Below are 24,942 nucleotides of genomic sequence, written 5' to 3' on the forward strand. Positions count from 1 at the left end.
TGATACCAACCTGCTTACTGTACATTATCCTTCCTCTGACACAGATTTGAAACAAATCAATGATTGGGAAATTGTTTTATTGATGATGATAAAGGATGACATTTCTAAACATGTAGTGACTACTGTGAGAGCGGAGTCATTAGTAACAGTTAACCTTGTCGCCTCCATGAAATAAGCGTACCTTGCTGTTATCACTCACATTAACCTGAACATTTTGACAGAGACCTGGAGACCCTGTGAGTGAGAGTGAGACAAAGTGAATAGAATCAAGTATTTAACACAGCCATGTAATAAGGGTCAGATATGGACCTATCACAGACAGCATGTCATTAACATGTTTCCTAACAAAAACACAGACTACCGTATACACAAAACAATTCTGTGCTTCAATGAGCAATTGTTTGGTGACATAGTTGGTCCAGCTGAGAGTGAAATGGCCCTTAAATGTTGTAATGCTCTCAGCACTGTCTGAAGGACAAGACGCAGAATGTCTCAGCGTAGCGGTCGGTCCACACTAGATTGAGTTGAGAAGGTAAAATATTCTTTAATGGAGTTATTTGTCAGAAGAAAAGAAGAAAGCTGCCTCATGGGTTACTTTGCAGAGGCGTCAATGCAAAATCTGTGCACATGTTAACGAGATTCTAAGACAATTCATGGTCTAAATTTAGAAATCACAGTCTGTCTATTCCGTATCAGCTTTTTAGATCTTGGTCATGGATTTTAAATCAATCCAAAACAAGGCTCCATTCTTTATGGCACCTAAACCCATCAAATGGAAAATTCTCAATTACTCGTGCATCTGTTTCCTGTAGTTCATTCTGACATCAGTGGTATCTCAGGGAGCTTATCTGCACTATAAATGGAAATAAAGCCATCGTTTAAAGAAAGCCCGGCTGCTCCATCTTTACTGACGACATCATGAGTGAGGTTCAAATGTTTCGGACCACGTTACTGACATACTGTTGACTTCACCATGCTGTTTCCCCTCATATATTTCACTAATTGTTTGAGAAGTACATTCAGATTATGGTTCCTGTATTCTTATTAGACAATGCAACGTGGTTAAAGTCTATTAACATGCAGCTAAGTGGAGGCATTCTGTTCCCGCTCATGTGTTTGCATGTGGTCAGTGTTGACTGATGAAAGACAATAGCAAAAAAAAGTACAGGCTGTTATTGAACTTCTCTTTTGCATTTCCTCAGTGTTTCTTTTCTCTTCACTGTATTTCATTGTTTGTTGTTCCGTGCCCATCATATTGCGTTCTCTCTCAGTGCTGCAGAGTTTCTGCCTGAAGAAAGTGGCAATCAGTAGTTTGCAGTTTCTGCTACAGCGCCTAATGAAGCTCTGCATTATTACATCCATTGACTCTGTAGTGGCATAAAATACATCTGGTGCTGGCCTATTATTGCCACGTGATCCAATTATCACGCTGCTGTCACCTTCACATTTAAGGCAAGATGGGCATAAATGTTGCAGTTTAAAGGGGCAGTCCGGAAATGGCTTGGGAAAATGAAACCCTGTTACCATTTCTGTTGACAGATCTATTTATTAAAACACCAGTAAACAGCTAACACCAGTTTAAAGTTATTTGTTGGTCCTTTTGGCCTATATTGACAGGACAGCTAAAGAGAGACTTTTTTTTGGTTTGTTTTTTTGGAGGAGACCGTGGGGGGGTGGCATGCCCTTGCTTCCGTGGCAAAGCGCCACCCCCCACAAGGTCACATTTTTTCCATATCAAGCAGTCACTTTGCTGTTTTTTTAATTTGAAACATCAGATTTGGTTGTATTATCTCAATATTTCCTTTACTCACATTTTAAATAATAGGTTATCAAATGTTCTTCTTTAACTGTACTAGTGCTATCTATTAGTTTTTAATTTCTATCCTTCATCCTGAAATTCAGTTTCTGACCTCAATAAATCTGGATGAAATCAAAGCCTACCATGTCATTAAAAATGTCTTCCTCTGCTTTTCATTGAGCAGGAAAGGAAATGGGAGGAATGGTTTGGAGATATACAATGATCACTGGTTCCTCTGGGTATTGATTTGACTTGGAGCCTTGCTTCCATCTTTCCTGTCCAGGAATTAAATATCACACCATCACACAGACTTACTGACTCCCTGCTGCAGTACCGTTTCTCTTGATTCACTTCATGATCGTCATTTTCTTCTTTTGAAAAGGTGTCCAGCGTGGTGCCTGATATAAACAGACATAGGCTAATTTGCTAAATGTTTAATCTTATTAAGTATAATGATAAGTACCCTCTAATTTGATAACTGATTTGATCATTCCCATAGTTTTTTCATAATTCTTTTAACCCCAAATGAAAAATGTTAACCATACCTTTTCAAGGACAAAGTGTGCTCTGGATTAGCCTGCTACAGTCAGCCAGATGTACAGTAACAGTCCCTCATTAGACACTAATGCTTTCTGTTAAACTTCCTTAAAAATGTATGAGTCTGTTTTCTCTGAACTCCTGAGTCGTTTCTGCCTCCATAGGCCCTCCGAGTGCTCTAAACAACTTGTATCAGGATGATCACGTTTACATTTTAGCTTGATAGCCCATTTTTTAAACTTTGAAGTTAAACAGTAAATAATATATATTTGCACACTATGTTGTGTTTTTGTGAGAAAGTTAAATGAGAAGGCATTTGACCATGTACAGTAAAGCCAATGCCAGCAGCTAGCTAGTTTAATTTAGCATAATGGCTGGAAAAAGGGAGAAACGATCAGCTTGGCTTTGTTTGAAGGTAACACAATCATCCTACCAACACTTCTACAGCTAGCTTATTAACATTTTATAGCTTTTGTATATTGCACAAAAGGAGCTGTTCCACTTTGTTTCCAGTCTTTTGCTAAACTAAGCCAACAGGATTGTCTTTATCTTTACAGTAAACTGACAGATTAGAGCTGTGTTTATTTTCTCATCTAACTAATGCACTAAAAAGTGAGTGAGCATAGTCTTCTGAGTTATCCACTTTATCTTAATTTTGTTTTTCTGAAGATATTTGGGCATTCTGTATCAACACAACATAGGCCAGTGGGCCTCAGTGATCCTCAAGCTGCTCCTTAAATCCAGATTTGGTCATTTGCATGTGTTCACACTGTTACTGTGTGTAATCCAGGCCCCTTTGTTCTGTGTGTAAAACAAAAAAAAATCCTAAACTTTGGCAGCGTCCTGCTTCTCAACAACGAGGTCTGTGTGCTACACAAAAACTTCCATTCACTCCACTATATTCATCATCACCACTTGCCCATTCATAATTTTGTAATCCAGCCCATGACAATGCTCAATTCAGCCTGTTGGATAGTGGTTGTCTAAAGCAGTCGTCTGCATTGATTGCGCATGAAATCCATTAAACGCTGGCTTCATTTCATGATTGTTACCTTCATAGATAGTAGACTGAATTGTTTTCCTCTTTTGACCCCAATTTAAATCAAATATGAAGAATCCATCCCTTCTGCTTTCTCCCAAACTATCAGTTAACTTGAAACAAACCAAATGTATGGAAAAAACGAGAGAGAGAAATAAACAAGTCAGATTCAGTGAGACTGAAGAAGAGAAAGAAGATGGGATTTGAAAAGTGATCCTTCAACTATTCTGCTTCGTAAGCACAGTGGCTCCTCTTTCTTCCTATGGTACTGCATTGTCCTTATCTTGGCCCACCTCCACAAACAGCTCCAGTGTCACAAGATCATTGTTTTGTTTTTTTTAAGCGAGGGACGAGTCCCAATTTTTCCACCAGTACCTGTTAATGAGGAAACCAGACTTTTGACACCCAGCTTCATTCAGGTTCAGCAATCAGAACAGGTATCTGTCTTGTGATATTATTAGTCACTGATTATGCTTGGCTTTTGGAGGTTGCTGAGTCCAACACTTGTATAATTAGTAAATATGGTATTACAATAATTTTAACAGCGTCACACGGTTGTCTCCTAATATTGCGTTGTAATGGACAACATAGTTTTGCACAAGTTTTGCTGAAAAATAAAAAGTTGACTACTCTATATAGGCTCAAGGGAGGATTGATTTTTCTTACCTTTATTGTGCTATTGCAAAAACTTAGCATTCATTCTTCATTGTCTTTATATTTATTTTATATGAGTTATTTTTGGAGAGGGGGCAATGCTAATGGCAGAAATATTATGAACGTGCTTTGCCTGAGGCATCTGTACTTTCCTAACATGCTTTATTTGTTTCACTGTGAAGTGTCCCCCCCTCCTCTTTCCATCTGCCTAGTTTGAAGTCCTCATCCATAAGAGCTCCATGTACAAATACCTCTTGAGACAGCCTGAGTGAGAGCGAAGGCAGGAGAGCTGAAAGAGAGACAGAGATAAAAAAAAAAAAAAAGCAAACATGGCGAGAAGGAGGGGCTGAGAGGATCTGCCGGGGGGTTCAGAGAGAGGATTTGGATGAGAGAAAATAGCAGGAATGGTTGCAAAAAAAAAAAGAAAAATACATTGAGGAGAAAGCAAGAGAGACAGATAGGTCTATGGTGTAAAAGAGAGGAGCAGATTGAGGTGAAAGGATTTGAAAATAGATGGGAGGAGAGCTCTGCTGCAAAGGGAAGATGGAGCTTTCATGTCCTCTTAAAACACATCTGTGACTGCAGCTGCTGGTGGAAAGGAAAGATGACCATGTGGAATTGCGAATGCTTGTGTTTGTCTATTTGGTGCCAGAACGTATGCACACTGTGTACCTTGCATTGGGAGGGTGCGGTGAGGTGGCCTTTGCAACAAAACAAGGCAGTGTTTGGAAGGAGAAAGCACGAGCAGGAGGGAGAACGAGAGGTGGACAGAAGAGAGGTGGAGTGTGGTTTAAATTCTTCCCTGAAGACATGTTGCAGAATCCACAGCCCGATTTGCATCATCTTCACAGGTGGAACACCTTGATTTGGGATTTATTCGAGACATGTCAGCGGCATGATTTGATGACTCAGAATGCCAGTTGTTGCCGCACCTCGAGATCATGTGATCATGCAGTCATGTGATGTTTTTTTTGGTTCTTTCTGCATTTCTGTATGTGTTTTACTTTGTGTAATGGGAGTTGGGAACATGTTTAAAAGGGCATGTGTGTCTAGGCGTGGACGCTCTGTAGGGGTTGGCGCCGTACAGGATCAAGGAGGGAGATGATTCTAATTCAGGAAATAGGCGGGTGTTTAAACCTGATTAGGTTCTCTGACCCACTTATTGATGTAATCGTTCTAACTGTCATTTTCCAGTGAATCCCAGTAGATGTGATCATGGGAGTGTTTTCTGTCCGTCTTTTTGTTTACTTTCCTCCCTCTGAGTTCTGTCCATCTCTCTTTCTTTATTTCATTATGTCTTTTTGTATTAGAATGTGGAAATGAAGGCGGGACTTGAAAATGACTCGCTGCAGAGAACATATTGATCCTGCTTTAGTCTGCAGCCTCCGAGGACATACACACAGGCATATAAAGCAAATGCATCTTTTTCTAGAGGTGCGTTTGAAGTAAAATCCTCAGAAACTGATCAGTGCAATAAATCTGCACAGGCCTCAGAAAGTCCAAAGTGTTTTTTCTCCTAAATGATGCCAAGTTACTAAGTTCTACCGTGAACAGTTTATCATTGAAGAATCTGAAGGATTTTTAATTGATTTCACGAAATTGAAACGAACATTAACACTAAAATGAATGTTTCATCAAGGAATCAATGGCTCACCTTTTTACATCAATATATTTTAGTCATACTCATTGATTTGACACATTGTTGTATGTGGCTGTTGTTTCTAGCTGGCTAGAGACTTTGAATAACATTACAAACTGATCAAACAGGAGTTCACGTTGAGTAATAGTTGAACTTAACTAAAGCTGCTCTGTCTGAGAGCTAATTGAACCAACTCTGAGCCAGAGAGGACAGTGAATGCCTCATCAGGTCTTTCCTTCAGTGTCCATGACCTTCACTTTAGTGCTTTGCTCAAGCTTCATAACCGATTTACACTCTGTTAATCTGGTGCTTTATACCACAAACACATAGACAATACCTATGCAGACGCACTCATTCTCACACATGCACACACACACACACACACACACACACACACACACACACACACACACATAAAACACCCTGAAGAAATTCTTCAAAGAGAGACTGAGATCACAGACACCCTGCTTGTTATGCCTGCCTGGCTGCTGTCTGATAAGCTTTAGCCCTGAAACAGTTGTCTCAATGTGAACACCGGGAGTTATAGAGGCTTTATCTTTATCACTGCTTGTCCATGGGCCAACCTGTGAAACAGAGACCTGATTTCTGCCTCGTGGCCCAAGGGTGCCATCAAACTCAAATTCACTTTTTCTGCCAATGAACACGAGATCTGGAATGACCTTTTCAAAGAGATTACCCAGCTCTGTTATTGTTTAACCATTCCCAAAACTGAACCATCCCTTTTTAAGCACTGATAAATTCATACTCAACTTTAAATGTATGCATTTTAAGTTCATTAGAGTCCTGAAAATAACGGATAATATTCCTTTTTGTTAACAGGCTGAAATGTGTCGCCTCTAACTACTTCATTAAAAATGTAACTACTGCTGAGATGTGTTGTGTTCAAGGATCGCAGAGGGTTAAGCGGTGAGGTCCCCATGGTCGGAGGTAAAAGTCCTCCAAACAGGCGGCTCTGGCTTCAAATCTGTCCTGTTGTTCCTCACTGTCTCTCTCTCCGACTTCCTTTCCACTTTCCTATCGAATAAAGGCGAAAAAACAACGTCACACATTGACATGCTGACGTAGCAGTCACACTGGTCCTCTTTACACAGTGAAGCCTCGATGTGTTTATGTACAACATTGTAACAAATATATGCAAACAATCTCGATACAAGGTAATTATTGGTCCTCATAGATTCAAGCATTGTGTTTTGGTGTCGAAACCAATCTGCTGGTTGTTCAAGTGTGTGTGTGTGTGTGTGTGTGTGTGTGTGTGTGTGTGTGTGTGTGTGTGTGTGTGTGTGTGTGTGTGTGTGTGTGTGTGTGTGTGTGTGTGTTTGTGTGTGTGTGTGTGTGTGTGTGTGTGACTGCGTTGCCCTCAGCAATGAATACAGGACTCATTAGAATTGCTGTCATGTCGGGGCGCTGCCTGCAGCATTTCATTTGAAGCACAGCAGAGCGTCCAGTCAGATTCCAGCATCTAGGAGTAATACCATTTAATATTAAGAAGTTAAAAAAAATAACCTTGCAGTGGTTCCTGTCCGGCCTGTTGCGATGTTTGAAAATGTTCTTCGGAAGGGGAGAGAAATGTGGACCCAGATTAAGTTGTCACAGCTTCTTTGTAAGTACTGAAGAGGGATCCTTTGAATAATAATGTCTCCTCTGACTCTGAGTCAAATTCTCTTTCGCAGGTGTGAGTTTGTAACTCCAACAGGTTTGATATATGTTAACAGAAAATAACAAATATCTGGAAATGTCTGTTTTAAATGTATATTGGAAGGTGCTGAGGTTAACTTGGTTTAGATTTATTTTGTTGTTTGGCTTTGAGTCTAAGAACCGTGTTGATTATTAGAGAGGGCTGAGAGAAGAAACGAGCAGTAAAATGAAACCATACAATGCCAACTGTTTTTTAAAAAAAATGATTTAGAAGAGTGTAGAAATAACATGCAGGGCTCATAGATAAAAACAATAATAGAGACGATCAAATAAATAGAAAATGATTGAGCCAGTTATGACAACACTTTAAGTCACGCTGTAACATAAGTTGGTTACTCAACATGTTTATAAGTAAGAAAATAAATAAAGGTAGTGTAATCGATATATGCGTTAAAACTAGCTGATGCCGATAGTCAATTGCTATGCCAATATCACCCGATGTTATTGGTTGGCTGATTAATCGATCAGGCTCTTATGGAAGTATCAAGCTGTAAAACCAAAGCGTTGATCAAATATTGACAGATCAGGTCATAATTCTGTTCGTACTTCACCACGTTCTCCTTCAAATGATGTTGGTTCTTTGACCCTTTAGCTGTGAAATATATCGACCAGTGCAGCTCTAAACACTCCTTACTTTGCTAATTTTGCGGTAGAGGTTAAAATTGGTAAAGTGACTTAGCATGTGCTACACATGTTGCAGGTTTGTGCAGTGTTTATTCCCTTATATCCAGTACTGAAACAAATATAGGACAATTATTTTACCTGGGAAAGACCATCAGGATTAGTTCCAGGAAGCTCCACTCCTCCCTGTCTCCTCTGCAGGGGGTTCCAGGAAATAACAGGACACACACGGCACGCAGCAGCACGGCCCCAGAACACACAGAGACTCTGTAATTTACAATGCCATGTTAGTGGTGACATCATGGTTATATTTACAGCCTGGCATGGCCTTGACCTTTGTGAGATGCCAGACGTGTGTTCATTCCCTTTTGTAATGCTAAGAGCATTTCATAAACCATGTAGAGAAACATCAAGATCACTTTTTCTTCGTTTGGTCTCCTTTTCTTCTACTCCAGAAGTTCTTCTGTTTAAAATGCCTAACAAGGAACAATTCTTGGATGAATGATGTGATTCCGAATGTGTCTGTGTGCCATCTCTGGAAAGTGTCCCACTTTTCTGGCTCCTCTGACGCTCCATGCCTCAGTGATCACAGGGTTTTTGTTCGGCCGGCATTCTCTCCAGGCTGCTGTCTTTATCAGTCAGAACTCAGGAAATGATTTTCACAAACTGTCCTCTGACAGCCGAGCAGGGTCTGGGCTTTCACCGCTTACAGAATCACTTAGTCCTGTCTGAACTTTTGGCACTGCTGCTTTATCTCAAGAACATAAAGGGGCGGAAATATGAGACACGAGAAGATTGGTGACAAATTACAAAGGTGTCACGAAGAGCAAGCTGATCCTAGACATGAAAACAACAGCTGTAGTTACTGTTTCAAATATTTATACTTGAAGCTCAATTAAGAATTAATCAGAATCTTTTGTTAAAAAACATACAAAATCCCTCTGATGACCAGTGAAAGAGACCAACATAAAAGCAAAATTAACAGTGGGATTATACAGAACCTACCTTTTATTGTGTAATCAGTTAAAATACAATATGTAACATGTATTTCATTTAGTATTTTGTTTCTTTCTAAGTCATATATTGCTTGGTTTACAGTTTTTTCTCTTTATGACGTTCTTTTCAATGATTAAAAAAGGGTGATTATACAGATCATGCAGTCACAGGGCAACGTTTCAACCCACTGGTAAGGTGATCATTCTTTTGTTTCAGGGTTAGGGTTAATGTTTTTGTTGCATTGAGTAAAGATTTGGACTTATCTAAAAAAAGCTCAGATGCATCGCTGTCAGCCCCCGCTGACCCTTTTGACAGACATAGGCCCCTTTTTCAAATAATGCAGCATGCACCGACGTCATTAGTCGTGCTGCGTGGCACAATTATACTGCTGGAAAACTTACATAAGTACCTTTTTGTATGAAACATTGGTTTTTATTGGGCAGCGGATTTCATCTGCTTGAAATAAATCGGTTTTTGTTTTTTCCATTGTCTAATAAGAAGGAGAATATCTGTTATGTGGGAGACGTACCGGTGTTGTGTCTCTGGGGAAAATCAGTGATATTCAGTTTGTGAGACTTTTCAAGCATCTCTAATTATTTTCTGTCCCTGCTCTTGTGAGGCTATATTGTTACATTGTTTTGTTATCCGTGTTTGTTTTGTGTTTTACGCGACAATAAAATCTTTTTTCTTCTTTAAAATTAAAAAAAAAAAAGATATGACAGTGTCCACTAGTGAAGTATGATAGACTGGATTTCCTTACAGACTGCTGAATAAAAAGCATCTGTGTTATGATGTGACATTACTATCTGGCTACAGTAGATCTATTTTAGGTCTCCTGTTCACTTCAGGAATAGAGACAAGGTAATTCTATACAGGAGCTGAATCCACTGTTTTTGTTGTATTTCAGCAACATGTTTAGCTATCCTGCCATAAGGAGTGTTTGTTTATGATTCAAAGCATGTGTGTGCGTGCCTCTCAGGACATGTCACCAAAGGGAGAAATAGCAACTCTTACATGTGCTGAGTTGACTTAGCTGAGTGTCTTTGTGTGTGTTGTTTCATAGAGTGTAGACAATGTGTGGCCTCTAGTCTTGGCAGGATTAATTTGTCAATCTTGTGTTGTGAGGCAAAGCAGCGTGACATTTAAATCTGTCCCGTCGAGAAGGACAGTTTTGAGTCTGTGTGTGTGTCTGTGTTTTATGGGGCAGCAGAGGGGAGAGTTTTGGTGGTGGTGGTGGGGGGGTGGTTTGCCCAAAAACGTTAGAAATGTCATCGCTCCTTATACTGTTTGACTTTGAAAAGGTGACATTCTCTCTCTCTTTTCTTCCCATCTCTCTCTCTCTCTCTCTCTCTCTCTCTCTCTCTCTCTCTCTCCCTCTCGGTTTGTCTGTCTCTCTGTTTCCCTGTGTTTCTCTCCGTCTGTCTCTTTCTCAGATAAGTTATTTGGGAAGCGGCTGCTGCAGGCTGGGAGACACATCATGTCTCATAAGTCTTGGATGAAAACTGTGCCGACTGAGAACTGTGATGTCCTCATGACGTTTGCAGGTCAGACTCACTCGCACACGATCTTGTGTTTGTTGTTCGTTGCTCTTCTATTCTAATTCCGATTCAGAGTCCCACAAGGGCAGATATTTTTTGCTGCAGGAACACAGAGAAGACTAGAAGCACAGGGACAACATCACTGTAAAACCTAATCAAAACTAATTTTAAAAAGTAGACAACAAAATATACTACGGAGGAGTCTTCTTGACATAATGGATCCCTTACTTACAGGACCTCATCTAAACCTAGGTGCAACTTCAGGGTTATTTAAGTTGCATTAACCTTAAAATGATTTAAGAAATGCCTAAAATATCAACTTCTGGACAACAAAAGTAGTAATGAACAATGATCCAATATGTGGTATTTATGAAGTTATTTGCTGTTTCCAAATAAAAGTTTCATCTGAGTTTCATCTAAAAATAAAGGAAACACCAAATCTTAAAGGCTGGAAGAAGGAAATGTTTGGCCAAAGTGAACCAAATGAATTTATTAGTTCAGAGAGATAGTCGACAAATAGTCTGCCCTTCACTTGATTAGTTTTTACGGCTTCTTTACACATTGAAAAAAAGGTCTTCACCATTTAACAGCCTTTTCAAATATATGGGCGGTTTGCTCCTTAACCTCCTGTGTCTGCTCTTAAGGTCTAAGTATTGATCCCTACAAATGAAGTGCACACATTCATGCACATTTATAAATGTAAGTTGAAATCTTTTTCATTTATTTCATTCAGATTTTACGAAACCATAAGAAGCTGTACATTCACAGTCTCATTCTCTAGGGAAGGAAGAAAGCAGTATTATTGTATTCATGTATTGTCTGCCTTAAGTTGATCATTCTAGCGTTTACATTTCTTTATAAAATCCTCACAAACTAGAAATTGCACAACATTATCTTCAACAGTCTGAATCCATTGATTTATTCTGTGGATAATACAGAGCAGGCTCTTGACTATTGTGCAAATAAGAAGAAATCAGAGAAGAAGGAAGCTGAGCAGAAGAGTCTTTCTCAAGTGTTTGTGACTACGATACTTAACCTCCAGCTGCTGCTCTGGAATACATATAACAAGAATGTGGGAGTACTCAGCAGCTCCAGCGTACAGGGATGCGTGGGTACGGTTGGAAATGTATTTCTAACTTTCATTTCCTTCCACAGACGGTACAGATGACCACACGTTGCTATGGCTACTGAACCACATCAGGCTGGGAATCCCAGAACTCATCATCCAAATCCGACATCATAAGCACACACGAGTCTACGCATTCTTCGTCACAGCTACGTATGAAAAGTAAGAATTCACTAGAAAGATTTTCAATTGAAGGCAACACGTTGTTTCGCTTATTTGTTGAGTATGTGTGATACGTACTTAAACTGCTGAGAAGTAACCCACTCTTTGAAATATAGAAAAAAATGTTAATAGCTTTTATCTAAGATGACGCCTTCAGATGACGTATCTTTTCTGACAAACTCCCAAACCCAAAATATTCAGTAAACAACTGCATTAAAAAAATGACACTTTTTATGAATCAAATTGGTGGCATCTCATTTTCATCAATCAATCAATCTTTATTTGTATAGCGTCAATTCATAACAGGCGTTATCTGGAGACACTTTACAATTTTGGCTGCTGATTAATCATAACATGGTCACCCCATTTGTTTGACAGCCAAATAGGGCTGTGTGCTTAATAATTATCAAAAGTGAAATGATAAATTAAAAGCAGAACAGAAACCACCAGAAACAGGGAATGATAGATTTGGACCTTAGATAGTATTTTATATTTAGATTATGAGTTGTTGCAATCCTCTAACAAAGATCTTGGTAAAAAAAAAGAAAGAAAAGTATTTACAGATTTATAAAAAATACTTTGGTTTTAAATACCTTACTGGCTTATCGCTGTTAGACTCAACTGAACTCCTGTATACTTAAATGTTGCTGAACAACTCACGAGCTTAGCAAAAAGACTAAAAAGGTTTACATTTAAATTCATGTTGTATTCTACTATTATTATAGCTTCTGTTGCATGTTATGTTTTATGCTACACTAAGCTAGCTGTCTCCTGACCTTAGCGACAGATTTAACAGACAGTTGTGCAGTGAAAAATTCAGATTGGAAAAAAATGCTTTCATTAATTAGCCAACATTGCTAGCTTAGCCTGAACAGTAGGCTATTCCGACATAGCTGAACAACAAATCAGAGATAATACTCTTAGTGTTATTATGACCTTTGCAGATACATAAGTCCATGCCATGCAATATGTAACAGCTGTGTGGCCTACATGTTTTGACACTTGAGCATTGGCAACAAGCTACAGCAATAACAAAAAGATGAACCAACTGCAACATGAATAATGAAGTATTCTTCTTCTACTTTCTAATCCGTCAGAGGTTTAGTTATTTTTAAACATTACAACTGGAGACAAAAATATCGCTGTTCTCTGCTAGTGTCAAATTGTACGTGTTTCTTATCATCTTATATTTAGCTGCAGCTGTAGTAGCACTGCAGTACAGTTCAGTGAAACATTAGAGATGGCTGGTGTATCTGCATCACTGCCCTGCCTCTGAAGCTGTGCTGCAGGTTATTTCAAGTTTTGTGGAAGGTTAGAGTCGGGTTCAACATATGGATCATATTCACTCTGACTTCACTGCCCAGACACAGCCTCTTATCTTTGTTTGAATAAATCCCCAGGAGAATTGTGGATGAGCTCAGGGTCATTTTAATTGTGCTTTGACTTTGGTTTATATTAATACTGAGAAATACAATCCAAGGGATCAGGGTGGTACTCGCTGTCTCATACTGCATTTCACCTCCTGACAAATATTCAATACACTTTGCTGACTGTGCATACCAACGGGCCTCTTGAGAAAAAAACCTGAAAATCTCAAGCAACATTTTTTACCCGTGATTGGAGAGAGAATAGACAGATGGCCAGAACGAACAAAGATAGAAAGAGAGACAAAGAAAGACCGACAAAGAGAGAACTAGAGAGAAGAAAGAAGAAGGGGGATGAGGATAGACAGAGAAAAGAACAGGGAGGGTAATGTAGTAGGAGGATGGAGAGAGGGCTTTTTGAAACTGTGCCAGTGTGTTTTTTGATGAAATGCTCAAGGAAAATGATTCCTGTATATCTCTCTCTCTCTCTCTCTCTCTCTCTCTCTCTCTCTCTCTACATACACACACACACATACACACACACACACCTGCTGCTAAAAAGGTTGACCTACATTGTATAAGATAGAAAAGATAACCCAGAAGCTATTCCATCCTCGTAGTCACCTTGAATAATCATAACTTTTCCATATTGAATCAGTTTGAATTTACCTTTCTTTTCCTACATTAGCCATTCAGTTTCCAGCTTAGGGCTTCAGGTGAGCTTGTTGTCATCTGTTGGTTTGTAATAAGTTGTCCCATTAGCTGAGATGGTGGAGCGTGGAGGGCCTCTGCTATAGAGATTCAGCTTATAAAAAATTGAGGAGTTTTGAAAAATGATTTAAAATTTACATGCTCTCGTTTTGTGTATTGGCAATGGCATGTTGTTGCCGTCTTGTTGGTTTTGTGGCCGTGACTGACCTTATTTGGACAAAATGCTGCAAAGAATGAAGCTTTAGGAAACACTAAATCATCAGCTCGTTGTTGCTCTTCCTGGGTAGGCAAGATGAAAACCTGAGATATGAATGGGATTGTAATTTTAAAACAAAAAACAGGCTCTACATAACATGCTTATATAAAAAATAAAATCACATCCTTTTAGCTTGATTAAATTCTATACAACATTTCTTAATGACTTGTCCATTCAAAGATAGAGACAATCTTGAGTTTACCGTATTTAAAATCAGAATACATCTTCTGATGCTAAAATCAGAAGATGCGGACTACTACTCAAAATGCTTCAGGTTGCATCAGCATTGGCGCCCCCTGTGGACAAAACAGACCTGTCTCAAGACCTGCATAACTCTTAAAACCTTAAACTCACAGAGAAAAACAATAACAAATCATGTGAGAGGTACAGTCATTTTCATCATGAAACCTTTTAATTAACAAACATGCATCATTACCTGTTCTTACCTGGGCATGTTAAGGTTTCCCATCCTGTTATGGTGTCTTTCTACATTACGTCTGATGGATATTTGCTTAACAAACTAAATCTATGCAGTGCTCTTCCTCACAGTGTTCTGTCTTTTATAGCGTGAGCTTCATCCACAGCTTTGAGTTCAAATTAAGACTCCTTGTATTTGGGCATAGAGAGTGTAAAAGGTAATAACGTTTTTGATTAAAGTAAGAAAAGGAGGAATCTTATTAAGATTCCTGGCAGCAGCAGCAGCCGCAGCAGCAGCACACACGCTGTAAGGCTTTGCTGGTTGAGATTACTAAACAGTTGTTTTAAACAGATACAGCCGTTTCTTTTCTCAGGCAAGGACCTTTTATTGTGAAAGTGCTGCACACTAAGCAGTATTCAGCGCTGATACAGAAGCTTACAGCTCATATTTCTGCTATAATCCATCATGGTGCTGAACGTACCTCGCAGTAGTGCTCCTCAAAGTGTCTGGAGCTGGATGATGGATGGATGTTGGAGGCCCACCTAGACCATGCTCCTGAATGTGTGTGCATGAACTTTATATACATGTACATGGGTGTGTGTGAGAGAGAGGGGGGGAGGAGCTGTCAGAACAGAGAGCATGGTGCTGCATTATTACCGCCATTGTAGCACAAAGCTGCTGGGAAGGGCAGGAGGAGGGGAGAAAGGGATGATGAAGGGGCAAAGGAAAGGACTCTGGGAGATAAAAAGACGAACAGGGAAAGGGGAGGGAAGAGCGACGGCAAGGAGGAGGGGTTGATGGGAAATAAGATGATGAGAGAGAGTGATGAGGTTAAAGCATTAAAGGAGAGTTCCCTTGCCTTTAACACGATGAAGGACGATCCATCACTGTTCATTTGAACGTTTGCTGTTGGTTTATTCTGATTTCATGAAAAAACTGACCAAATATGCTGTGGTTAATTTATTTATAGTACAATGTTTCTAATGCATCTCAAGCTTTTTGAGGGAATTTCTTTCAGGATTTCAAATAGGAAGTGGGAGATGCAAACTTTTAATTTGCAGTATCTGCTTTTTTTTTTACCCTCACTCCAGCTCTCCCCAGTATCACAGAATTAAGAACTTTATTGCTCCGTAACACTTCCAGAGGGGGGATTTCTTATGAAAGGTGTCTCTCCGTTGTCTTGCAGTTTGCTGCGAGGTGCAGAGGAGATGGGCTTGAGGAAATCTGTGAAGCCTGAATTTGGTGGCGGAGCCCGAAGCTTCTCCTGTGAGGAGGACTACATATATGAGAACATCGAGAGCGAGCTGTGCTTCTTCACTTCACAGGTTAGCGTTCAGAGACAGACTGACACAAATGTACCTACAAAACCACACAGACAATCAAACAAAAGTCAATGAATTCCTCCTCCTCTTGTTCACTGCAGGAGAGGCAGAGCATCATCAAATACTGGCTGGACAATCTACGTGCCAAACACGGGGAAGTGCTTCATAATATTAACTTCCTGGAAGGCCAGCCAATCAGTGAGTCACATCCTCTGTCAGAGGGCTGTTGTTTGAAATGTGTTCTTTCATAGGCTTTGGAAATAATCCCTCTGTTGGTTTGAGATTAATTCTATTAGCAGCAAATTGGGCTGGATTAGATGTTTTAGTCTTGTCAATAATACTGTATATTGTCTTATGAATTAGATTTCCTTTATGTTTCTGAAATAATAAATGTACTGCAATTTCAATCGTCATTGTTGTTTGCTCTCTGATTCTCTGCAGTCCCAGAGCTGAGTGCGCGAGGTGTGATCCAGCAGGTTTTTCCTCTCCATGAGCAGAGGATCCTCAGTCAGCTAATGAAGTCTTGGGTGCAGGCTGTTTGTGAGAAACAGCCCTTAGGTCAGTCGAACAAAATACTGCCTTAACACATGTACATATTCGGCTTTCCTAACCCGCCTCCTCTGCTATACACCCTGGGAAATGAAAAAAAGTATGTCTCTGCTCAACTACACATATTACTTAAGAATGGGCTCAAACATTTTCAAATGATGTCGTCTTTGTGAAGCTAACATATGTAGCTGGAAGAAGTACTTTGTCCTTAAATGTTTTTAGGGAGTAAACGATGGATTCTGCCAAAGGGACACGAGTTGGATAGATTTCTTCATTCTCTATTTGACTAAAATCATTTTGATAAAGTTGGAATCATTGACTTTGCTCATAATCCCTGTGTCATGTTCTCCCTCTAATCTGTGTTTTTTCTCTGCTGTTTACAGATGATATCTGTGACTACTTCGGGGTGAAGATTGCTATGTATTTTGCCTGGCTGGGTTTTTACACCACTTCTATGTTGTATCCTGCTGTGATCGGCTTCGTGCTTTGGATGCTAACTGAGTCAGATCAGGTGAGGATAGGAGCGACATAACCTTAAACTGCTTTACACCTCCTAAGATCGTCACCTGATCATAGTCAGAAACGCCTGTGTGTGTTTGTTTTTGTCTTAGACGAGCCGTGACATCTGCTGTGTGGTGTTTGCTCTGTTCAACGTGGTGTGGGCCACTCTGTTTCTGGAGCGGTGGAAGAGGAGGGGGGCTGAGCTGGCGTACAAGTGGGGAACACTGGACACACCGGCTGAATCCCTTGAGGAACCTCGGCCTCAGTTCAGAGTAAGAGAACAACTTTGACTCCTTCTATCTGTCTAACTTCTCTCTCAGACCCTTCATACTTTTCCTCTCTCCCTCTCTTTCTCTGCAGGGAGTGAAGCGCTGCAGTCCCATCACAGGCTGCGAGGAGTTCTACTATCCTCCGTGGCGGAGGCGTGTGTTCAGGTGGCTGGTCAGCCTGCCCATCTGTATCCTCTGTCTCTGTTTTGTCTTCCTGGTCATGCTTATCTGCTTTGAGCTGCAGGTCAGTCCACTGGAAGCTTCTTGTCTTGCATGAATAACTGTAGCAATAGCAATAGTTGGTTAGTATCTTAAGCAAATTATTCATCTTCAGTAAATCAAGAAAAAAGAACTTGTCATCTGTTGTGTCTCCTCAGGAGTTTGTGATGGGGATCAAGGAAATGCCTCGTCTGGCGCGCTTCATCCCTAAAATCATGCTAGCTATCACTGTGACTGCATGTGACGAAGTGTACAGGAAAATCGCCTGCTGGCTCAACGACATGGGTGAGAGTCGAGCTTCCAGATTTCTCAAAATCTCCTCATATTCAGAGCAGTGCGTCTCTCATAGAGCACAGGCTTCATTAAAATGCTTTCAGCCCAGATTGTTGAACACACTGTTTATGAGTGCTTCAGTGGATGCAATAAATAATCATTTCTGTTCTGTTTCCATAGAAAACTATAGACTCCAGAGTGCCTATGAGAAAAATCTCATCATCAAAATGGTTCTAGTGAGTGTTTTTTCAGTACATCATATCCAAACTGCACCTGTGATTTATGATAGAATATTTAAACTCTGTTCCTTTCTCCTGCAGTTTCAGTTTATAAATTCTTATCTCAGCCTTTTTTACATTGGATTCTACCTCAAAGACATGGAGCGTCTCAAAGAGGTGAGAAACATCTCGATCCTTGTATTTCCCTGTCATGTATATATATATATATATATTAGCTCCATCATTTCATTTAGCCCCAAACATCCATTGTTGTTGTTTACGCCCATCCTTAAACCCTAACACTTTCTTGCTTACATGCACTGTTCACCATAACCATCCATGCTCACATCCACCTGTTTGTCCGTGTGTGGAAGATGCTGCTGGTGTTGTCTCTGTTAAGGAGTCTGCAGCGGCAGGTCCGGGACAATCTGCTGCCTTCCCTGCTCTTCAGGATCCAGATGCTTGTGGTCTCTGTTCCCTGGTTCTTCAGGGCTTTACTCAGGTCGAAAGTATGATGCCTGCACATCCACTGCCTGGGCAATTCAGACCTCTTCAGTGTAAACTTTGCATGCGCCATGCCACTCCAGACATAAACTAGAGCTACCAGTGCGCGCCTTGATAATTCAGGTTGTTTATTTTCCTTTTTTTTTTTAGTCTTGTGAAGAGCTTGACATTTGATTGGTTTCCTTTTGAACAATTAGGGATGTCGCAACTTGACACATCCGCAGATTACAGGTTGTTTTAATGCCGTCAATTCCCCATAATCCTGTTTTTGCTGCTCTTTAATACTCCTTATTTTTAAGATGGGGCTCTTAGAAGAAGTTAAGTGACAGATTGACCAATAGCTCAGCTGTGATGAATAAACAGGAGCAGAAGATGAGGTCTGATTGTTTGAATGATCAGCGTTTCATATCTGTTTTTTTCCCTTCTGTTGTGACACCTCCACTGCTGACGTGGGGATTTGGAGTTAATATTTTTTATTTATTGGTATTTTGCTTCATTGGTGTTGTGGGAATGTTTTTTTTTCAAATTCAGCTGTCTGCCCTGGTCCATTAATTACTCACTCTGTCTGTCAGTTTCTGTTTCAGACTGAGGAGTGCCTCCTCAGTCTTCTTTTCAAAATCTGTTAACATCACTTGAGTTCAGTATTTGTGACAGTATATTTAACTTCCGCCCCCCACTACATCAGTCACCCTGAAACTACACTGAAATACTGAAAAAAAAGGATTTGTCTTTGTTAAATTTCATTCCGTAGTTAAATGAACAGAACCCATTGACTGATCTAAACATTGTTGAGGTCACTTTTATGTGTCTGAAATGAATGACATCACGTGTTGTCAAGCTGAATCTGCTTGTCTCTTACTGTGACGTATCCGTGCTGACGCGCTGGAGGGAACAGTAGGAGAACAGTGTCTGCTTTTCTTTATCATTGAGATCTCACATTACAGCATCGACAGTCCATGTCAGGGAGACCTTGTGTTTGCCTGAGTTCTCCTTCGTGTGTGAACTGTTTGTACTTTGATGTTTTCTTGTGATTTGATTTTGTTCAGCGTCTGTTTCCATAGCAATATACAGAAGCCCTCAGTGGACATACATCCATTAATTTTTATTGCTTCACTTTTACATGATAAGTAACTTGCGGTTGTTGCGGTTAATTTTCTTGATATCTGGAGATAACAGAGTGTATTTTCTCGTGATAAATGCATTATCTTCTTGTGACAGAATACAAAGCAACAGGCTGATCACTGATATGCCAGACCATGACATGTGATGCTCCCCAAGCCTTCAACAATGAGCTGAGTTAGGCCAAATTATTTTTGTTTTGTGCTTTTCAACTCTGAGAATACGAGACAATTAAGTTAAAATCTCATGAAAATATCCATTAATAGTGTATTTACATTATCACGGGAAAACAGAGTGAATAAGATTCATGGATAATTATCCACTTTAAGCTTCTGATGTATTGGAAGGCCTTGATGTTCGATGGGCCATTTACACATGGTTTGTTCATTGTTCTTAAACGGTATGTCTGCATCAAGTCATATAGAAAAGAAAACCACAGATACACTTCTTCCATCCAGTCAGCGATGAGCATTTTAATTGACAGGAAATATTTGAGCATTGCTTGTCCGTCTGATGGGATTTGTTTGTGGATAAAGTCTGCTGTCATGATTATGTATTGATTGCTTAGTTGCATTGTGTAATAAGGGTGTATCTATCTGCTCTCTCAGTCTGTGATGATGTCCTTCTTCTCTTCCTGTCCATCTTCCTATTTTAGACTATTTGCAACTTAAACTTTGAACAATTTTCCAGGGAAGTTTCTCTCAGATGCTCTGAGAATGTCCAAAGTCTGCTCACATTATGTTCTCATTCAGTGTGCCAGCTGATTTAGTTGTGATTTTTTTTTTCTGTGTACTTGTCAGATGCTGGCCACTCTTCTCATCATCAGACAGTTCCTTCAAAATGTGAAGGAGGTGCTGCAGCCTTACCTGTACGAGCGCCACAAGCTGGGCGAGCTCACCCTGCGAGCAGTGTGGGACCTGCTGCTCTCTGTGCTGTTGAAATACGCCCGACTGGCTGCTGGAAAAGCACAGGCATCCCCGACTGACCAGGCCATGCCAGGGCCAGGTCTGAGGGGCACCAGGCCTGGGCTGGGGCAGTCAGACAGAAGGTTAAACATTATTTTAACTCTCTTGGATATATTAATTAAGTTACATTAACACTTGAGTAAAACATACACAAACAGTTTTTTCTTTAAACACTTAAATAATCGTTTACCATCACGGAGAAGAATCTGTCACTTTCTCAAAAGATCAGTCAGATGAAGGGTGACATATCTGATTTTTCAGTTTTCAAAAACACCAACACTTAAAGTATTAGTCGCTACAAACACACTGGCATGGTTTCAAATTAAATGCCTCATCATGCTCACTTGATCTTGGTCTGCGTGCAGTCATGATTCATGCCAGTTGGACACTAAGCAGCAGTTAACACACGCACTCTGTCTGACGTCTTATCTGTCTCTCTGCCTTCTCACAGGGAAAAGAAGTGTTTGAACGGCGGCTGCGGGGTGCCTGATGAAGAGGAGGGAGGTGAGAGGGACGAGGCAGACAGCGGGAGGTTTAGTGAAGGGGAGACGGAGGAGGAAAGTCTAATCGACTGTGGTTTGAAGCTGAGAAAAGTCAGCTTCATAGAGAAGGTAAAGCTGTGTGATAATATAAACGCATTATATGTTCATAAACCTATGATTATTTTGATCATATTTTTTTATAAAAGGTGTTAACAGTGAAATACAGTAATGTTGGTAGTCATATCAGTAAGAGTGTTGTTTTGGTTTCTTATCCGTGTTTCGTTGCGAAGGTTGACAGAAGGCCAGTCTGCAGCGGACCTCCCATAGACAGCAGTTTCCTGGATGAGGGGAGCCCCACCATGGTGGAAAAAGGAATGGACCCCTCCTCTGTATTTGAATTGTGCGATGACGACGACGATAATGGCATCCATGATGTGAAGGAGGCGGGCAGGGGAGGGACAGGTGCAGCTGAGGGACTAAATGCTGCTGCTGGTACTTCTGCTGCCCCCGTGCCTTCTGGGTCTGAGAGCAGCACGTCACTGCGACACAGAAGAAGAGGCAGGAGCGCAGAGAGGCCGGAGCTTAAGACAAAAAGGGAGTCATGGATGGACCCCCCTGAGGAGAGAGAGAGTAACTTGCTCACTCAGGCTGAGATGGAGAGCTGCATGCAGACTTACGCCGTAAGAAAGACATACTAGATTTATCCTGTTCATCCTGCCCCTGGGTTTTTAGGCAATTTAGACTAATTACAACTAATGGCCATGTTAGCGGTTCATAAATCACCTCTGTTGAAGAGATTCAGGAAGTGCAAACTCATGCAAGAATGAAGTTAGTAAGGGCAAGAAGTAAAATACTTTTTTAAACCAAAATCACCTCACAATCTCAGAGCGTGTAAAGTGATAAGACAGCTGTTAGATCTCTTCATTAAATGGAGGAAGGCTAAGGGGCACTGTTGGCCTAATGGTTACTGAGCGTGTGCCAAAGCATTGGTCACCAAGGTTCAGATCCAGCCTGTGGCTGCTTTCCCACATGTCATTCCCAAATCTCTCTCTCCCTGATTTCTGACTCTATCCACTGTCCTATATCCAAATATTGGCTCAAATAAAAAGCCCAAAACGACCTTACTGAAATATATAAACTAACATAACAAAGAGGGCAGCGCGTTATGTGTTACTTGCCAATCTTTTTTATGGTGCATGTTATATCCTTGTAAAGGCAACTTTATTCATGCAAACCTGCAAACAACAGTGCTGTTTGTAGGAACACAAACAGAAATGAAGCACAACAACGAACCACAATTGACAACACCAAGCAAATCTAAAAAATGTACAAATGAAAAGCAAAGACATTAGATCAGATCAATACAAAAACACTGCTATTAGATAAGTACAGGGCATATAAACATGATTAAAATATGTATTATGCAAGAAGCTTTTGTTTGCCTACCAGCTTTAAGCTCCAGTGAAGAGTTTTTGGCTGGTTATGAAACAGACTGAAATGAATACTGATGTTTCTTTCTGACCTATAAAACCAAACATGACGATCGCTATTAAAAATTGAGTATTTCTATATAGTTATTATTAAGGTCTGAAACAGCTGCCATAGGGTAGGTGTTACAGAAAGTGATTAACAGCACGCTGCAGAAACAGCCTTTGAATAAATATTCCTTCAAAACATTTTGGACAAGTGTTACAACATTGTGACTAATTGTCCAAGGTAAAGTGCTTATCAGTCAGTTTTCAGGAGCTGTGAGAATATGTTGTGTACGGGGGGAAATGAAGGATACGGCTCCACCACAAATATAGCCTTGTATTGCTGTTAAAAAAACGTGTGTAAATATGGCAGATAAATCAGCTGACATGTGGACCAGAGGTAGATCTGCTGGTCTGAGCAGCTAATGTTGAAATACATTTCCTTAGATTGACGTTACTTGGAAAGCTGTACTATAAGTAACTTGTGTCATTTTCCTTGACTGATGGAGAGTTGTATGTTTTTTTTTTTTTTTTTTAATCAATACCAAAAAGGCTAAATAGACAGAAACTAGTCTGTTAGTTAGTGGTACATGTGTGGTGTAATATGGAATAGAAAGAAAACAACTTTAAAATGTTGCATAGTGAGCGAGTAAACAACTTAGCCATATATATCTTGCCAGCCGGGGAACCTTTGGCTGTCATTCCTCTCATTCTTAGGTCTGGTTGCATGCATGTGGTGCTTAAGTGACACCCAAAGTGTCATGATGTGACGCGGCTAACACAGTTACGTTACAAAAGATAAGAAATGACCATTTGACAGCATTACATTATTTGAAATACATAAATGCAGGCTCGTCATTTAGCTGACAAATACCAGCTCTTTGTGTGAAACCTTTATGTCTCCTGTTATGGTTTAATGCTCCGCTTTGCCTCTTTAAGGACACCTTTCAGGACTACCAGGAGATGTTTGTGCAGTTTGGCTACGTGGTGCTCTTCTCCTCAGCTTTCCCTCTGGCTGCCATGTGCGCTCTCATCAACAACATCATAGAGATCCGCAGCGATGCCTTCAAGCTCTGCACTGGTCTGCAGAGGCCGTTTGGACTGAGAGTGGAGAGCATCGGCCAGTGGCAGGTCAGAAACACACCCTGTGGATGTCAACACAGGATCATGCTTTGGCTTTTACTGAACTCAATGCTATCCATAGGGAGCAACAATTTAAAGAATCACAGTAATGTTTCCAGATGTACAGAGAGTAGACATTAATGTCACTATATAACAATTACATCAAATCAATCATCAATAGTTGGCAGAAATGGGAAAAAGATTTAGATTTGTTTGCTCGTTTTCTTTCTTTACAGACTGCAATGGAAGCTATGGGCCTGATTGCCATCATAGTGAACTGCTACCTGATTGGTCAGTGTGGTCAGCTGCAGCGTCTCTTTCCGTGGCTCAGCCCTGAAATGGCCATCATTTCCATCGTCATCCTCGAGGTAAATGCGCCTCATCTCTGATTCATCGCTTGGTGAAGTACTGATAAAATGTTTTCCCAGTGCCCAGGATTTTGTTATGTATCACAAAAAAAAAAAAAAAAGAGTGCCAGGTATAAATGTTACAGACTGCTAGTTTCTTACTTTATGTATTTATCAACCTGCAGAAACTTTAGAGTGTTTTATGACATGAGGAGGTTGTGTGAATATTTTACATAATAATGTTGTGAAGATTGATTCAATTTAATTACATGAAATTGTTTTCTATAGTACCAATTTTAATGAAAGCCTCCTCTTGTGACATGTTTGGATACTAGTTCTGTTAGCTTTACAAACTGTGTGTGCCTATATTGGGAAAGAGGTAAACAGCCTGCAGCTCTGTCTTGGCCTGGTAAAGAAATCGAGCCTATCACGAGAGGATTTCATGGCCTAATTGATGTTTTGCAGGAATAAGTTGATGTAACATTTAAGGAGTACTGCACTTTACCTGATGGTTCTTTTTAACATATGTTACTCTCTCCTTCTGCAGCACTTTGCCATCCTCCTAAAGTACGTCATCCATATTGCCATCCCTGACATTCCCACATGGGTGCAAGAGGAGATGGCTAAACTGGATTATCAACGCAGGGAAGCCTTTAAGGTAACATTTTATGTTTCATAGACAAAATGCAGATGAAGGGGTGACGTTTAAGCTCAAGGTGTATATTGTATATTATCAGTTAAAACAAGCCCTCAAAAGACCAACTTCTTTTGGACACTTGTGTTAAATAGATGTCCAAAGTGTGTGCTGTGAAAAGGCTGCAGTGCAGGACTGCGTTTTCTTTTTGGAGATAAAATGTTTGATTTGTTCACTCCAGGAGAGGTTTTTACTTTTATTACTTATTGAACAAGTTTTTTCTCCAATTTTCAGAAGTCTGAAAGAGGCAAGCGTGTAAAGACAGCTGCAGTAGTAATTCAGAATTCTTAGTAAGGGATTTGTTTGCTGCA

At 40.2% G+C, this 24,942-nt stretch overlaps 1 protein-coding gene across 2 annotated transcripts in view; it reads left to right on the top strand.

Moving 5' to 3' along the window:
* Window positions 1–24,942, top strand: part of ano8b (anoctamin 8b) — a 35,485-nt gene that overhangs the window by 6,414 nt on the left and 4,129 nt on the right. The window contains exons 1-18 of one of the 2 annotated variants that reach the window (XM_079349782.1): window positions 6,568–7,288; window positions 10,434–10,544; window positions 11,694–11,826; window positions 15,762–15,900; window positions 15,999–16,095; window positions 16,339–16,455; window positions 16,830–16,957; window positions 17,058–17,219; window positions 17,308–17,460; window positions 17,594–17,720; window positions 17,889–17,944; window positions 18,029–18,103; window positions 20,350–20,597; window positions 20,966–21,125; window positions 21,287–21,676; window positions 23,408–23,599; window positions 23,827–23,958; window positions 24,485–24,595. In XM_079349782.1, the coding sequence (XP_079205908.1) occupies window positions 7,222–7,288; window positions 10,434–10,544; window positions 11,694–11,826; window positions 15,762–15,900; window positions 15,999–16,095; window positions 16,339–16,455; window positions 16,830–16,957; window positions 17,058–17,219; window positions 17,308–17,460; window positions 17,594–17,720; window positions 17,889–17,944; window positions 18,029–18,103; window positions 20,350–20,597; window positions 20,966–21,125; window positions 21,287–21,676; window positions 23,408–23,599; window positions 23,827–23,958; window positions 24,485–24,595 (2,598 nt within the window). In that variant the 5' untranslated portion in view covers window positions 6,568–7,221. Of the gene's footprint in view, window positions 1–6,567; window positions 7,289–10,433; window positions 10,545–11,693; window positions 11,827–15,761; window positions 15,901–15,998; window positions 16,096–16,338; window positions 16,456–16,829; window positions 16,958–17,057; window positions 17,220–17,307; window positions 17,461–17,593; window positions 17,721–17,888; window positions 17,945–18,028; window positions 18,104–20,349; window positions 20,598–20,965; window positions 21,126–21,286; window positions 21,677–23,407; window positions 23,600–23,826; window positions 23,959–24,484; window positions 24,596–24,942 lie in introns of those variants that run through there. The other variant, XM_079349781.1, reaches the window with a different exon arrangement.

The sequence above is a fragment of the Symphodus melops genome, assembly GCF_947650265.1.
Source record: "Symphodus melops genome assembly, chromosome: 8".
NCBI lineage: Eukaryota > Metazoa > Chordata > Actinopteri > Labriformes > Labridae > Symphodus > Symphodus melops.